Here is an 18,423-nt window from a genome sequence, read left to right on the forward strand (position 1 = left end):
GAGTAGCAAATGTTCCGCGTCAGACCTTTTAAGCAAATGAGGATGAGTCCATGGATTATGCAGATAATGCAGGAAATGGCTGAAGTAATTCAATAGGAAATAGGAACATCTTTTTACTGTCAGCATAAAAGAATGCCTTGCTGATGGGATATGAGACATCCTGTCCTGGAATCTAGTAATGGTGACTGATCTGTTAAGACCATTTTCCTGCTGCTCTACAAAACCAATGCAAGTAATCTATTTTCTACCAAGTATTTGGTTCATTATATCATCTTTACATAAATTTCTCCTCTGTTATCAGCTCTTTTCAACATTCCTGTCTGTTGCTTTTAAGGACCCCAAATTGAGACTCTAATGTCTTAAGACCTTCTTTTAGGTCAATCCATCATTAGTTTGTTCTTCCACAGCCTATTTTAGTCATCTCTTAGGCAGAGCTTTGTACATTCACTACTTAACTATCACTTATCCTGAAACTACTGCTCTTTCCACTTTCCATCTACTCAGACCGATGTTTCGAGAAGTTGAGATATCTTGAAGATTGCCTTATTAGGACCTTATGCATTTTGAGTTTTGGTTTTCCTCTGTGTCATTATAGCAATGGATAGCAACAAAGCCACATTCAAGGTGTCTAGGCAGAAGAGAAAAATGCAGAAAACTGATCCTGTCACCTTGTTCTCTCCCAGCACAGTCAGGCACTTTCACCTTTCACTATGCCATAGTATCTCTCTTAATCTTGTATTTCAGTCTAAGCTTAATTATGCTTTCATTAACTTACCTTGTTCTGTTATTTATGATGTGTACTTTTATAATCTATGTTTCTTCTCTTTACCCTTTTTTTCTAATACCTCTCTTCCATGTCATTCGATCCACAGTTAAATGCCATAGGTTTTCTTTTCCCAGAAACATATTTATCAATGTTCTTACTTGAGGTGGCTGACAGTTTTATACAATATATTAATGTTATGCAATTATGAGCAAAGATTTGGGGAGGTATAAAGTGGAAGATTTTCCTCTGATATTGGAAGATCTCTTGCACCCATGATATTTTATATAAATAAGTATGACAGGAAGAATTATAGGAAGCATTTCAGAGCCATATACAAAGTAATCAAATCTTAGGCAAAATAATGATCTTTTGTTTGCTTTTTCCTTTTTGTATTTCTCTTATTTTTGAATCTCAAATGATAAAAAAATTGTTATGTTTAAGTATGGTATTTGGGGATTATTTTTACTTACATATATAATTATATACATATGTAATAGTTGTGGTATATGTACTATATATATAATAGTTATGATGAGATTTATGAGCTACTCTGCTGTCCAGCCATACAACTTTTTTTGGCCACACCCATGGTATGTGGAATTTCCTGGGTCAGGGATCAAACCCATGCCACAGCAGCAAACCGAACCACTGCAGTGACAATGCCCAATCCTTAACCCGCTGCACCAGGGTGGGAACTCCTGTTTACAACTTTTGAAATATATTCTTTTAGTTTGTTTTCATCAGCTTGGCATTATATTACTTGGAGGAGTTGGTATCAGTTGCAGATTTTCAAATTTCACTGCATGTTTTATATTCTAAATCATTTATAAAACTCTTAAATGAGAACAAATTAGAGCACCAATCCCTAAGAAAATCTACTTTTAATTGCTTATCCATTAGGTAGGAATTTTTACACGATTCCTTTTTTTTTGTTTCTTTTAACTCAATTTAAATTATATTCTAAATATGAAGTCATAATTTTGTTTTTCAAACTTGTTTTGTTTATTCCCATGGAAGAAAGATATCAAGTTAGTCAGATATAATTTATCTCTTTTAAAATTAAAAGATAATAAAATATAGCTGATTTATAGTGTTCCTTCAATTTCTGCTATATAGCAAACTGACCCAGTCATACATATATACACATACATTCTTTTTTTTCATACTATCTTCCATCATGTTCTAACCCAAGAGATTGGACAAGGTTCCCTGTGCTGGGGTCCTACGACCCCATTGCTTATCTACTCTAAACGTAATAGTTTACATCTACTAACCTCAAACTCTCTATCCATCCCACTCCCTCCCCTCTCCCCAGCAAACACAAGTCTGCTCACCATGTCCGTGATATGTTTCTGTTTTGTCAATAGGATCATTTGTGCCATATTTTAGATTCCAGATATAAGTGGTATCATATGTTATTTGTCTTTCTTTTCTGACTTACTTCAGTTAGTATGAGAATCTCTAGTTGCATCCACATTGGCATTGTTTTGTCCTGTTTTATGACTGGGTAGTATTTCATTGTATACATGTACCACATCTTCTTAATCCATTCCTCTCTTGATGGACTTTTGGGTTGTTTCCATGTCTCGGCTATTGTGAATAGTGCTGCAGTGAACATAGGTGTGCATGTGTCTTTTTGAATGAAAGTTTTGTCCAGATATATGCCAAGGATCATATGATAGTTCTATACTTAGTTTTCTGAGGAACATTCATACTGTTTTCCATAGTGGTTATACCAATTTACATTCCTACCAACAATGAAGCAGGGTTCCCTTTTCTCCACAACCTCTCCAGCATCATTGACTTGTTAATGATGGCGATTCTATTGGTGTAAGGTGGGTATCTTATTATAGTTTTGATTTGCATTTCTCTAACAATTAGTGATGTTGAGCATTTTTTCCTAATTTATCTCATAACAGGAACAATTTGCTCTTTTTTTTTTTTAAACAAGCTTTGTGCACTAACATGTATAGATTTTTACCAGCTTTTCAAGTGTAGAAAATGGACTCACAAAGCTATAGTTCTAAAATTAATCACTACCAGTAACTTGGAGTTATGCTGACTTTCTAAAAGCACTCTGATGTAGCATTTTTTGGTGGCGAGACCACTTGTATCTCCTTTATCTATTATTTTCTCAGTTATTACTTTGAGTTTCTTTGAAGTTCTTACTTAAGTGAATGCTACCTAAGATCTAGTTGTATTCATTTTGTCAATTTGGATTAGAACATTCTGTGAACGTGCCATTAGATTGCAGTCAATCTAATATTCTTAAACTATCTGCTATAAAAATGAATTAGGGTTCAGATATCTTCTTAAGGTCTTCCTTAGTAGGAATGAAGTTTTACGTCTCTCTATTCTTCTTTCAGTTGCCTTTTATACCATAATAACTATTCTGTTGATTCCACTGAGTCTCTTCTTTCTATAAAAGTATTTAAAAGGTCACGTAGTATTGACTTTAAGGTCCCTCAGGTATGATTCCCTCAATTCTCCTTTGGACTGTAATTTTTACTTGCATCTGACTTGCACACTTTGGTTTCCCTGTTTTACACATTTGGCCAAGCTTTTCATTTTGAAAAGATATCTTTCCCTTTTATGGGTTCTGTTTGATTTGGCCAGTTAGCCATAACAACTTGATATTTTTGAAACACATTTTTCCTTCTGGTTTTTTAGCATTGTCGTGTAAAATAACCTTCATTCTTCTATGAGTGTTTTATTTTAGTTATCCCTAACAGCCTTTTTTTCCTAGCCACTATTTGAAGTTCCAAAAATCTAATAAAAATTTTGCTCTCACATTTAATCCTATATCTTGAGCCCTCTGTTTCTAGTTTCTGAAAGTACTTATAGCCTGGGAGTCCAGAATACTTTTTAGATACTTTATTTTATCAAATGTCTTTTTTTTTTTTTTCTTTTTTAGGGCTGCACCATGGCATATGGAGATTCCCAGGCTAGGGGTCGAATCTAGCTGCTGACCTATGCCACAGTCACAGCAACATAGGACCTGAGCTGGGTCTGTGACCTACACCACAGCTCATGGCAATGCCGGATCCTTAACCCACTGAGTGAGGCCAGGGATTGAACCTGCAACCTCATGGTTACTAGTCAGAGTCCTTTCCACTGCGCCACAATGGGAACTTCTATCAAATGTCTTTGATACCAATTATGCCAGCATTTGCATTTTAAGTAGTCACATTTATTTTAAGGGCTTCTGGAACTTTGGTAGAAGCTATATTTATTTTAATGTGGCTTTTAAATATCAGCTTTATATATCTATGAATTTTCAGGTGCTATCATTTCATTCTTTACATTTTATTTCTCAAACCTGAAATGAGTTTTCCTTATTACATCTTAACTCACTTGACATCTTTCACTCCTGTGAATTCATACATTTTCTCTAAATTTTTATTTTAAACATATTTACTACTATTTTAATATTTTTATAGTAGATGAATGATTCCATTTTGGTTTACTGACCTCTTTTTGTTTAACTGAAATAAAACAAAAAAACCACCAACATTCTGATAGTGTTATAATCCCCCCAAATCTGGTCTTGTTCCTGTCTTAAGATCAGTTCTAGAAAAGTATTGTGTCCATAAGAAACAAAGCTATAGCTTGAAAATGCCTTAAAAATTGATGTATCTCATTATTGTAGGTTTTCTTGAAGGGGCAAGGAAGGAGGAATCATATGGTTCAAGCTAGAGTAAGTCTTCTTAGGGCTCCTCATTACCATTGTTGCTTCCCCAAAGTCCCATCTTTCTTATCAGTTGCCTAACTGATCTTGCCAAGCCTCCACTTCCCATCTTTGTCTCTATAACTCTGTTTTTCTCTCCTATCCTTCTCTTTCTCTGCCTCTGTTTCTCTCTCCTCAGCCATATGCTAGTCCTCTTGCCCTTCTTACTACTTCTATACAGCTTTTTATTATAGAGAAATTTGGTCTATTCTCACTTTCTGCCCTTCTGTACCTGTTTCTGTTCCCCAATCATACAATAAAAGCTTAGTTGCATCTTTCATAAATTGAGCATAGGCAGTGGATTTTTCCTCTTTAGAAGTGGGGGATGGGAGATTTGCAGGAATTATTGAAAACTATTAACTTCAATTTTTTTCTTTTCTCATTACCATACTGTACTGTAGATCTAAAATTCTGTTCTTTACCTCATGTACTGAATAGGTAAAGCTAGCTGCTTTAACATGCCCTGAAACATAATGGTTTAAACAGAATCATGGCCTATTTTTTCTACCAACATAAACTCCAACATAGGCATTTCTGGCTTTCTTCCAAATAATTTATGGACACAGGTTTATTCTACCCTGTGGCTCTCTCATCCTTGATACGTAGCATCCATGTGTGTATGAACCTGCAGATGAGAAAAAAGCACGGAGGATCATGCCTGAGAGTTTTTTGTGGGCCAGTCTCAGAAGTGGTGCACATCACTTTTACTTACATTCCATTGGGCAGCCTGAGCAACGAGACCACTCCTAACTCCAGGGGAAGCTGGGAAATATAATCTAGCTGCATGCTAGAAGCAGAGAAAATAGGTGTCTGGGTGGTCTTTTCCATACTTTATCTAGAGTTTGATACGTTAGAGCTCTTCCCTTTCTACAAGGTTTCTCTATATACTGACAGTTTATCAGTGATGACTAAATGTTGTAGACTTTAACCTCCTGTTTAGCAACCTGAATTTTGACTTTTAGGACATCTTCATTATACTTTCACATGGCTCTCTATGCATCTGATTTTTTTTTTTACCTCAGACCAAAATGATGTTTGACACATGTTAGTTGATTAGTGAATGTATGTTTAATTAAATGAGTGCATGATTTTAAAATCACCTCATGCCTCACTGGTAACCCTTCTTTCATAAAATATCTTTGGTAGAAAAGAACATTTGATAACAGCCAAAAGATGAGTCCCCTTCCTTCTTCAGTAATTGAAAAAATATTGCTCTCTACAGCGCCTGTAATTTCTGTTTCCTTTGCCTAATAAGACCACACTTCTTTTTTTGAGGACTAAGAGCCCCTTGTACAGTACAGGGAAAAGAAATCTGTGTCAGAGGTAGATTTTAGGAGCAGATATTTTGGGTGCAATTCAGTGAATAAAGCTTTGAGAGATTTTAAAAGTCAGCCTGGCTTCAAAGTTGTTCTGAGGAGATTCCCCCTCTATCAGATCAGTTGTAGAGGTGCTATCAGCTATAGGCTTATTTGTTAGTTTGCTTTTTCTTTCATCTAGTCATAGCTTTCTTAACTGTTCTTAACCAGATTCTATGCCAGGTAATGGGGATGTAAATGTGAATTAAACTGTTCCTGCTCTTAAGCCTCCAATTTTGTGATTGTGGAAATGGTGTCCGACCTGCACATTTACACTATTTTATGATATGGACTAGATTTATAGGACCAGAGGGTACATGAAAAAGGGAAATTATTTTATGTTTGATTAATCAGGAAAGGCTGAAGTCCTGTGTCTCACATATGGGAGGGCTAGTCCATGTAATCCCATTAACTAAGAATCAGGACAGCTTCATCAATACCCTGCTCCTGTGCTGCCTCTACTTCATTGGGTCAGAGACCATCTTCAAACAGGGAACTAAATCTAGTCACTTGTGATGGAAGATGATGGGTGGTAATGTGAGAAAAATGATGTATATATCTATGTGTGACTGGGTCACTTTGCTGTACAGTAGAAATTGACAGAACATTGTCAATCAACTATAACAGGGGAAACAAAAATCTTACAAAAAATAATATATCCTTTAATTCCCTACCTCCATGTTTAAGGAGAGGTATTATTTGCTTTATCTGCAGAGAAGGAAGGAGAGGAAGGTGTTACCTGGGCAGGGCTGAGAAAAGATCCTCATTCCTTTCTGCCTCTGACAAAAACATTTCTAACCATAAGGTCTGTTCTTGGACTGCATCTTCTATATTAACAGAGACCTTACTGCACTGGAATAAACTAGATTCTCTCTGTATTTCTTTGGGAAAGTTTAAATTTAGGCTAAGTGAATAACTTAGCAACTCAGTCAGCAATCCTCTCTTCCTCAGGATCAAAAATATCAAATACATGATTATTTTACCTGCCTTTAAAAGTGCTGCTCTATGTGTCATGCCCTGCTGCAATAATATTCCTTTCTTATCCATTCCAAATTGTTGACCTATGGCAAGTCCTAGTCTCACTTGAGAATTTCCTTATGTATTCACATTGAAGTCAATAAAGCAAAATAATTTTACTGATTATTTCTTTAGTTTTTTTCAATTAAAAAATGAAATGTTGAGAATTCCCATTGTGGCTCAGCAGGTTAAGAACCTGAATAGTATCCATGAGAATGCAGGTCCAAGCCCTGGCCTTGCTCAGTGGGTTAAGGATCTGCCATTGCCACCAGCTGTGGTGTAGGTTGCAGATGTGGCTCAGATCTGGCAGTTGTTGTGGCTGTGGCATAGGCCGGCAGCTGCAGCTCAGATCTGACCCCTATCCCAGGAACTTCCATATGCCTATTCTGCAGATGCAGCCATAAAAATTAAAAAAAAAAAAAAAAGAAATGTTGGAGTTTCCCTTGTGACACAGTGGATTAAGAATATGACTTCAGCAGCTTGGGTCACTGTGAAGGTGTGGACTCCATCCCCAGCTTGATGCAGTGTGTTGAAGGATTCTGCATTGCCAGAGCTGTGGGGTAGGTTGCAGCTGTGGCTCGGATTTAATCCCTGGCCTGGGACTATGCCACAGGTGTAGTCATAAAAAATTAATTAATTAATTTAAAGAATTAAATGTCATTCATAATTTAGCTTAATATAGGTATACAAAATAAAAGAAAAATGACTCATACAACTACACTGAAACCTCTAGTAATACTTAAAATAAAATTAATATATTTAGAGAATAGAAAATTCAAATAGTAGCCATAGGTTTAAAGTGAAAGTCTGGCTTCTCATGGCCCTGTCTTCTCTTCCAGATGAACACTCTTTAAAAGTAAGCACCATCAGTAGTTTCATATTATTTCCTTAGAAATGTTTATGTATAAATACCAGCATTTGTGTATATTTTGTCTTTTAAATCAGTCATTTTATTCATCCAAAAAATATTTGTTAAGGGACTGTTCTGTGCTAGGCAGTATCTTGAGCCTTGGGGAAACAATACTGAACAAAAGAGAAAAGGTTTCTCCTCTTAGGACACTTAGAATCTAGGTGAGAAAGAGAGACAGGAATGTAAAATAAAGCATGGGATCGTTTCAGTTCAAAATGTTATTAAGGAAATAGGGTGGTAGTACTCTTACATAAGGTGGTTAGTGAAGGCTTCTGCTTGTACAGTTTATTGTATTCTACTGAACAAAGTAGAATAGGGAGTGACTCAATTCACGCCTGACCTATGTTATTTTTTTTTCTGAAGGTGAAGCTCCACCTGCCATCCAGCTGCCCACACCAGCAGTCCAGCGCCCAAGTCCCATCACACTTTTCCAGCCCAGTGTCTCCACTGCCCAGGTGGCTGTCCAGGCTCCAAGTCTGCCCCTCCGTCCAGCACTCCCACCCCAGCGCTTTGCTGGGCCCTCCCAAACGGACACTCATCGGCTGCATTCTGGAGCCAGTTGCTCTGTGAAGAGACCCACTCCTGTCTCTCCGGAAAGCACCAGTAGGATTCCAACTAGTGCAAGTACTGCCCATGCCAGATTTGCATCCTCAACCATCCAGCCTCCCAAGGAGTATCCCAGCGTTTCTACTTGTCCCAGAAGTGCTCCAATCCCCCAGCCTCCTCCTATTCCACACTCACATGTCTACCAGCCCCCTCCCCTTGGCCATCCAGCCACGTTGTTTGGGACACCACCTCGATTCTCTTTTCATCACCCTTACTTCCTACCTGGACCTCACTACTTCCCATCAAGGTAAATGAATAGTTTATTTCCTTTTTCCTAAAAATTCTTACAGAGAATGAATTTTGACATCTGAAGTCCTTTTTTTTTTTCCCCTGAGAAAGGAACTTCCTCAATTCTGCTTAGGATCCTATTTAGATTAGTGGCTGAATAGGGGCCAAGCAGTTAACATAAATACATGGAGGGGGGCAGATGAGGACTGGAGGAGCCAAGGAGAGTACATCTCCCATCCTTCGGGGCAACTGCTACTCAGCTCCAGCCTACTGTTGCCATGTGAAAATACAGGCCCCAATGTTGTCAGATTTGATTTTTCATGAGAAAAATCAGTTATAAAGAGTTATAATTGACCTTAAGTGTTGGTATACTCAAGTGGGAGCAGTTTTACTTTCTAAATAAGTAACAATAGAAGACTGTTACTTAGTGAACCCCCTTATTGTATAGAGGTGTACTTCTCCAACTTTTAAATGCATGTGAATCAGGTGTGATCGGAGTTAGCAGGTCTAGGGTACAGTAGTTTCCTGTACTGGGTTATGGTAAGTCTGCTAGTCTGCATTTCGAACAAGCTCCCAAGTGATGTCAGTTCTGCTGGTTTGTGGACAATGCTTTGAATAGCAAGGATAATAGAAAGCACGTGGTCTAAGAGGTTAAATGACTTGTTCTAACTTATATACCGTCTCAGTACCGTTTTTAACAAACTGGAGTTTCCTATATAAATCACGTAATGGAATTGATTTTCACAGGGAAGTATCTAGAAAAAACAAATTTGTAACTTTCCATTTTAGAATTATAGAAATTAACTCCCTTGCAAGCATTCTAATAGAGCGGCATTAGCCTCAACTTTTCAATTGCTGTTAAGTGTATAGACAGAAATGGTTTGTGTTGAGAATGGACTGTTACATGTTTAATGCCAATCTTCTGTTGTTGCTTATTTAGAAAATAAAACCACTCCCACTTGGGTATACCAACACTTTAAAGAACTGTTGAGGTATATATTATGTTGCTTGAATTCATAATTGGATTGCTTGCTTTCAAGTCCTTAGCCCAGAACTGGAAGAAAGTGAACCAGTGGATCAGATCAAGAAAAAGAGAAATTTTGCTATCTGTGGTTTGTTTTGTTTTTCCTGATAGGCTCTTCTCTTTAACAACTTTCAGCAGTCTTTGAGTCCCAGAAATCAAACTTCAAGAGGTTCCTCAGGCCAGCAGTTAATAATCTCTTCTCATTGCTATCTGCTAAGATCTGAGATTTTATAGGAATTTTAGAAAATTTTACAGTTTTTTATTTTTAGATATAAGAAGAGTGCTTAGGACATAGCTGGAATTTAACAAATGAGTAAGTTTGAGAAGATCAGCTTTAGTTCTCAACTTGAGGTCCACAGACTAAAATTGTGGAAACTTTATCTTTGTTACATAATTAATTTTGTAATACAGGAAAGACTTGGACAACACTTATAGTAAGGGAGAAAAAGAGGCATCTAGAAGAGGTTATGTCCCACAGTCTCAATCTAGTTGCTACTGTTTTTTCTTTTAAGCATTTTGAGAACTTGGTATTTTCATCTATAATTCTCATAGCAATCCTCTGTCTTGAGCATAATACTCCCTTTACTTTTTCAGATAAAGAAATTGATCAGCTGTTAAATAGCTTTGTTAAGGTCATACAACTACTAAATGGCAGAGCCAGTAGTCAAACTTAGATTTGCTGTCTGAATTTGAATTCCATGTGTTTTTTTTCATTACATAAGTATGGCTTCTCAGTATAATGGCTTCTATTGATTGTTAGCTGTTAGTTGCTAGCAGAGAATCACATGGAAAATACTTTTTGTATTTTTGAGTAGAAAAATCATGTAGTCAAGTAGACTTTGGGGCAGGAACTATTTCCTGAGGTAGTAACTGGTTAAAAATCATAGGAAGTGTATCTTCCTTATTCATGGCAAGACTTGTAGAATTTGGCTGTTAAGGTACAGATCATCTGATAACTTAAAGAACTTTTTTTTTTTTTTTTTTTGCTTTTTAGGGCTGCACCCATGGCATATGGGAATTCCCAGACCAGGGGTCAAATCAGAGCTACAGCTGTGGCCTATATCACAGCCACAGCAACACGGGATCTGAGCTGCTTCTTCGACCTACACCACAGCTTATGGGAAGGCTGGATCCTTAACCCATTGAGCAAGGCCAGGGATTGAACCTGCATCCTCATGGATACTAGGCAGATTCGTTTCCACTGTGCCACAATGGGAACTCCCTTAAAGAACATTTTGAAAGGAAGCTCTGGGAAATAGGTCCTTAGAATGCAAAAACTAGAAGTTCCCTGGTGGTCTAATGGTTAAGGACTTGGCATTGTCACTGCTGTGGCTTGGGTTTGATCTTTGGCATGAGAACTTCTGTTTGCAGCAAGTGTAACCAAAAAAAAAGAAAGAAAGAAAGAAAGAAAACAGAAACTGTATCTCTGTCTTTAATACCATTATTGCTAATTAATAGTAACGCAACTGGAGGAACCAAATGAAATGACTTAGTAGTATTATATCGAATTTTTTTTCATGTAAGGATGCTAAAGCAGTATGTCACCTATAAACATGAAGGTGCATATAGTTTTCCAAAACAGAAGACCAGCCTTATAAATTATAATATTATCTAATTCCTTTTCTAACTTCTGCCTGTATATCTGTGATGATAATTTCCCCAAGGATATGGATAATTTATTTATGCTTATTTAGATAATATATTTCAGTAAAAATCTAGCCTGGCTAAATAACAAAATTAATTCATCCCCCTCAATTTTTCTATTGTCTGTTTTCCCAACTAATAACAGAGTCTTCTATAAAGAATATTTCTTCCCTAATCTAATCTATTTATATGTGGAATTATTCAGCCATTTCAATACCATAATTATAATGATATTTGCTATATATATCAAATATATAAATATATACCAGATAGGCCTATTTGATATTTTGCCCTCTGTACCTAGAGTAAAAATCAAGGAGTCATTTTATAAAACAGATGGACACTTAGAAGTGCTGATCCCTAGCTCCAAGGGCTAACATCTTCCTGCCTTCAAATCTTAACCATCTTCACACTGTGCTTGTTGAGACATCCTCTTTTTTGTTCTACATTAATTTCTTAGTTATTCCTTTCACGCACATACCCATTTTTTCTTCTGTTCTTCCTCCCTCTCCCAGTACATTTATACCTTCACATGCGAAGGAGATATCTAGGCTCTTAATTCTTTTGGCCATTGAATAAATAAATGTATTCAAAAGCGTATTGCAGTTAGGGATATTGAAAGGATATGAATGATAAATGGGAATTTATTAGTTTGAAATATATAAAAATCAGACATATATCTATATATCTATATCTATCTATTAGGGAAGATAAATCCAAAGAGTTCTAAAGTTGTGGTAATATATAGCATCTTAAAAAATTGTAAAATTTGGAGTTCCCGGCGTGGCGCAGTGGTTAACGAATCTAACTAGGAACCATGAGGTTGCTTGCTGGTTTGATCCCTGCCCTTGCTCAGTGGGTTAATGATCTGGCGTTGCCGTGAGCTATGGTGTAGGTTGCAGACGCGGCTTGGATCCTGTGTTGCTGTGTCTCTGGCATAGGCTGGCAGCTACAGCTCCAATTAGACCCCTAGCCTGGGAACCTCCATATGTCACGGGAGCGGCCCAAGAAATGGCAAAACGACCAAAAAAAAAAAAATTGTTAAATTTTAGACAATTAGATCAAGAGTTAAAAGCAATTATCTTTAACTCTTATTTGGTTTATAGACCTATTTAAGAATTTGATTGAAATTTTGGACCCATTTCCTATAATAATGCACATCTCCATATATACACATACAAAACATGATAGATTTAGCTAACAAGGAGTACCTCCTGCTGTAAACTATCTATAAATGTTGAATTTATTTATTTATTTATTTTTTTTATTTTTTTCTGTCTTTTGTCTTTTTGTTGTTGTTGTTGCTGCTATTTCTTGGGCCGCTCCCACGGCATATGGAGGTTCCCAGGCTAGGGGTTGAATCGGAGCTGTAGCCACCGGCCTACGCCAGAGCCACAGCAACGCAGGATCCGAGCCGCGTCTGCAACCTACACCACAGCTCACGGCAACGCCGGATCGTTAACCCACTGAGCAAGGGCAGGGACCGAACCCGCAACCTCATGGTTCCTAGTCGGATTCGTTAACCACTGCGCCACGACGGGAACTCCAAATGTTGAATTTAAATATGAACAATTTAATACCTAGCTGAAAGCACAAGAAAGGATAAATCTCCCTTTGTCAAAATGACCAATAAGATGAAAACTAGTACAGTGGTCCTGGGGGTAGTTTTCAGATTCAGAAATAGTCTCAGCATTTATAAACTTGGGTTTTAAGGACTACATGAGGAAATGAGGTCCTGATCCTGCTCAAGGAAAGGAGCTGAAACTAAAACCTCTCCATAGACTAAAGACCCCAGGGAGGCCTCTCAACCTTAATAAAAGAAATAGAAGATTTTTGTCACCAACCTAGAGAGAGCACAAAGGAACATTGTTTTTGTTTTGTTTTGTTTTGTTTTAATCCAGGGCTATATATGGAAAAAAGCCTGGGTTAAAAAAAATCCCAGATTATACTGCACATGGGTTGAGGATCTAAAATCACCCTGTGCACTTGATAAACTGAGAAATTAACACACAAATTAGTTCTTGGATGACTTAACCTAGGACAGCTATTCTAGAGGAACACTTCTGCCATCAAAGCCACTTAGGAGTTTCCAAAGGGAGAAAATTGTTATTAAAGATGAGCTTTAGAAAATTATAGAGGAGTTCCTGTCATGGCTCAGTGGTTAAGGAACCTAACTAGAATCCATGGGCACACAAGTTCGATCCCTGGCCTTGCTTGGTGGGTTAAGGATCCCGCCTTGCTGTGGCTGTGGTGTAGGCCGGCGGCTAAAGCTCTGATTGGACCCCTAGCCTGGAAACCTCCATATGCTGAGGGTGCATTCCTAAAAAGACAAAAAGACAAAAAAAATATAGAACATGAGGAAAGTGTTCATTAAGAAGAACAGTCAGTAGATGCTACAAATAGGAAGATTAATACCTTGAGAATTTGAGCTTGAGAGTCCAGTGAAGTCAAGTCGGCTAGAATTCTCCAGATAGACCACTGGAGAGAAGAAACCTGCACAGAGCAAGATCTGGATCTCTGCTTAGGCTCCCTCTTGAGTATTTAGCTGATTACTGATCTGTGTATGCTTGTAAGGAAAATTACCCAAGGCTGGTGAAAAAACTGCCTGAAAGATGATAGACAGCAGTGCCCAGCATTCATACAGGGCTAGGTATATCCTATTCCCAATAAAGTGATTAGAAAACTTTGAAGGGATATTAAATACTTGGAGGGTCTTGTTTCAGCTAGGCCTGGATGAAATGTTGCTCTGGTTTCATCTAAAAATTCTTAACAAAACTTGAAATGATCAAACTGTTTTAAAGTAATTAAGTATATCCAGAACAAAGCTTAAAGATGTTAATAGAAATAATATGATTAAAAAGATAAATGAGAGAGAGTTTCATTCATGGGATGGCTGCATGACCTGCTCCCAAGAAAACAAGCATTACTGGTAAAAACTGTTTTTAAAAGCCAACCACTTAAATTCTCTGGGAAGTGTCCTTAGGACATACAGCGTATGGAGAAACATTTATTCAAGAAAGCATCCTAAAACTTGGTAGGAACAGCAAGAGTCTATGTGGGACTTTAGCCATGACAAATGACTGCCCTTCACTCCCACCCTCCATTAAGTTTGATGGAATCCTTACTCTAGGTGGACATGACCAAGAAGATAGCTCGCTCTCTCTCCTCTCTCTCCTTTCAGCTCCTAGTCAAGGGGTATAATATCTTACAGGACAGAGCAGCATTTCTCATATTCTCCAGCTCTGAGTTAAAGAGGATAAATCATGGTGAATGTGACCATGAGATTGGGGGTTCCTTTTCTTCACCCAGCTCTAAGGATGACAGGCAGAGAATACTGGAACCCTGAGCATCCTTGACCAGTTCACTTGTGGAAGGGATGTCCTAGTTTGGGAGAGGCAAGCAGAGAAGGCCAGAGATTTTGCCATAAGAACAGAGCTCAGAAGCTCTCCCCCAAAGGAATTTGACTGTATCTGAAACAGTGTGGGAAGTTCAAGCCTAAAAACACTCTTGAAAACAATGAGTTTTGGTGGTAAGCAAATAAAAGGAGACTCCTTTTAATTAAGACCAAGAAGCTAACTGTAGGCCAGCTAGTACCCGGAAGAGAACTAGGGAAAGAAACAGCTAAGAGCCCTCCTGCAGTCAGAACAAACCTCAAAGACTCCTGGAAATTTACCCCTGCTTGAGTGTAACTGAATCACACTATGTAACAATCTCTGCCCTAAGGCATTTTGAAAACATTACAGCAATAAGACAACATTTAGTGGAGTCTTGCAGCTATGTATGATAGCCAATGAGTTAGAGAGCTTACACAAAAATCAAGGAAAGAGATAGTAAAAGAGAGTCCTGCTAAAACCAGTATCACCCTAGGGTGACTGTATTCATATCCAAGTGCCCTGAAGGAGTGACACTCAAGGTTCACGTGCAAGGGAAATGGACTTCACCGAAATAGCCTAGTCAAGTCACTGAACAAACAAGCAGAAAACAAACAAAAAAGATGGCCTTAGAGAAGTAAAAAACGTCATTGTCCAGAGATCCTCTGGTATATTACCTTTTAAAAAGGTCCAGTTTTCAACCAAAAATTATGAGACATGCAAAGAAACAGGAAAGCACAATTCATACATGGGGGAGAAATACAGGCAACAGAAACTACCTGTGGAAGGGGTCAGATTTCAGATTTGACTTTATAAATATACTCAAAAAACTAAAAGAAACCGTTTAAAAATGTTTTTTACTAGAGAGTTCCTGCTGTGGCACAGTGGGTTAAGAATCCATCTGCAGCTCGTGTCATTGCAGAAGTGTGGATTCGATTCCCAGCCCCAGTTGCAGCAGGTTAAAGGATCTGGCATTGCTGCAGCCGCAGCTTGGATTCAGTCCCTGCCTGGGTACTTCCATATGCTGCAGTTGTGGCCTAAAAATTAAAACAAAACAAAGCAATTAGCTGGAGTATAGTTGACTTACAGTGTTTCGGTGTTTCAGGTGTACAGCAAAGTAAATCACTTATACTTCTACTTATATCCATTCTTTTTTCCCATTTGGTTGTTACAGAATATTGAGTAATTTTCCTTGTGCTATAGAGTAGGTCCTTATTAGTTATCTGCTTTATATATTGTAGTGTTTATATGTTAATTCCATCCTCCCAGTTTACCCCACCTCTCTACAGTTTCCCTTCGGTAATCATAAGATTGATTTTGAAATCTGTAAGTTTGTTTCTATTTTATAAATAAGTTCTTTTGTATCATTTTTGTTAGATTCCACATATATGAATATGATAATCATCTTTCTCTGACTTGCTTCACTCAGTATGATAATCTCTAGATACATCCATGTTGCTGCAAATGGTATTATTTTGTTCTTTTTTATGGCTGAGTAATATTCCATTGTATGTATATATCACATCATTCTGCTATCAATGGACATATAAATTGCTTCCATGTCTTAGCTGTTGTAAATAGTGCTTCACTGAACATTGGGGTGCATGTATCTTTTTTTTTTTCTTTTGTCTTTTTTTGCTATTTCTTTGGGCCGCTCCTGTGGCATATGGAGGTTCCCAGGCTAGGGGTCGAATTGGAGCTGTAGCCACCAGCCTATGCCAGAGACACAGCAACGCAGGATCCAAGACGTGTCTGCAACCTACACCACAGCTCACAGCAACACCGGATCGTTAACCTACTGAGCAAGGGCAGAGACCGAACCCGCAACCTCATGGTTCCTAGTCGGATTCATTAACCACTGCGCCACGACGGGAACTCCCGATGTATCTTTTTGAATTATGATTTTCTCTGGATATATGCCTAGGAGTGGGTTGTTGGATCATATGGTAGTTTTATATTTAGTTTTTTAGGAAACCTCCATACTGTTTTCCATAGTGGGGTTATACCAATTTACATTCCCACCAATAGTGTAGGAGAGCCAAAGAAACCTTTTTTTTTTTTTTTTGTCTTTTTGCCATTTCTTGAGCTGCTCCTGTGGCATATGGAGGTTCCTAGGCTAGGAGTCGAATCGGAGCTGCAGCTGCTGGCCTATGCCAGAGCTACAGCAACGTGGAATCCGAGCCGAGTCTGCAACCTACACCACAGTTCATGGCAATGCCGGATCCCCAACCCACTGAGCAAGGCCAGGGATCGAACCTGCAACCTCATGGTTCCTAGTTGGATTCATTAACCACTGAGCCACAACGGGAACTCCTTTTTTTTTTTTTTTTTTTGAAGAAACCATTTTTAAAGAAGTAAAGGTATTACTTTATGATTACATTATGATAATGATGTCTCTTCAAAGACTATCAGTAAAGATATAGAAATCATAAAAAGAACCAAAATGGAAATATTGGAGTTAAAAAGAACAATACCAAAATGAAAAGTTCACTAGAAGTGCTCAACATTAAAATTGAACTGACGCAAGAATGAATCAGAAAACTTAAAAATAGATTGGTAGTGATTATAAATCTGAAGAATAGAGAGGAAAAAAGAATGAAGATAAATGAACGGAGCCTCAGAACAGAGCCATCTTTAAGTGCACGAGTGTATACTAAAGGGAGTACCAGAAGGAAAGAGGAGAGAAAAAGGAGAAAAAAGTATTTGAAGACATAATAGCTGAAAAATCCCCAAATTTGAGGAAAATATTACGCATTTGAGAAACTGAATTAATTCTGACTTGTACAAGTGCCAAGAGGTTGACAGTGAAACACATCATACTAAAATACTGAAATCCAAAGCCAAAGAGAAAATCAAAGTGAGAGACAGACACTCATCATGTACAATAAAAGTGACATCTGACTTATCAGAAACAACCGAGGCCAAAATACATGTTTAAAATACTGACAAAAATCTGTCAACCAACAATCTTATATTTATTGAAGCTATCTTTAAAAAATGAAGCCAAAGTAAAGACATCCTCAAGTAATCCCAAACTAAGATTGCTAGCCTTATGAGAACTACTACAGGGAGTTCTTCAAGTTGAAAGTAAGTGGTCTCTGCTGGTAGTTGGAATACAGAGTACCAAAGAACTCCAGTAAAGGTAAAAGTGCAGTTATAAACAGTAGTATAAAAAAGACAGTATAAATGACAGTATAAATCTTCTTTTTACTGGTTTTAAAAGCAATTGCATAAAACAATATGCAAGTAATTGGTTTGAGGGACCTATAGTATATAGGTCATATAGAAATGTAATGTATTTGATAATAAAATACAAGGGGGTAAGTGGAGGCAAAGTTGTTTTGAAGTAAGGAAATGATGGCAGATGGTACAATGAATCTACAGGAACAAATGAAGAGAACTAGCAATAGTAATAAGAAGGTGAATATAACAAACTTCAACATATATACTTATTCTTTTTTCTCTTTGTAGCTTATTTAATGGGCATAGAATTATATAAAGCAATAATAATACCAATTTATATAACAATAGTAATACAAAAAAGGGGAAGGAGGAATAGAGCTATATTAGAAGCATTTCTGTATTTTACTGCAATTAAGTTAGTAAAAATGTGAAGTTGATTCTGATAAGGTAAAATGCATATGGTTACTCTTAGAGCAACCTCTAAGAAAATAGCCAAAATATAGTGGGAAAATTGTTAAAGAAACTAAAAGGTTAAACTAAAAAATATTTACTTAATGCAAAAGAAAGCAGTAAAGAAAAAATAGAAGACCAA

The 18,423-nt window shown here is 37.4% G+C and overlaps 1 protein-coding gene across 1 annotated transcript in view; it reads left to right on the forward strand.

Annotated features, from left to right (window-relative positions):
* SOX30 (SRY-box transcription factor 30) overlaps window positions 1-18,423 on the forward strand; it is a 35,673-nt gene that overhangs the window by 4,782 nt on the left and 12,468 nt on the right. Inside the window, exon 4 of the mRNA XM_003134105.6 lies at window positions 8,139-8,628. Within this exon, the coding sequence (XP_003134153.2) occupies window positions 8,139-8,628 (490 nt within the window). The remainder of the gene's footprint in view (window positions 1-8,138; window positions 8,629-18,423) is intronic.

The sequence above is a fragment of the Sus scrofa genome, chromosome 16, assembly GCF_054392235.1.
Source record: "Sus scrofa isolate SSC_HxYL_T2T_F1_AM1 chromosome 16, Sscrofa_HxYL_maternal_Yorkshire_Landrace_v2.0, whole genome shotgun sequence".
Classification (NCBI taxonomy): domain Eukaryota; kingdom Metazoa; phylum Chordata; class Mammalia; order Artiodactyla; family Suidae; genus Sus; species Sus scrofa.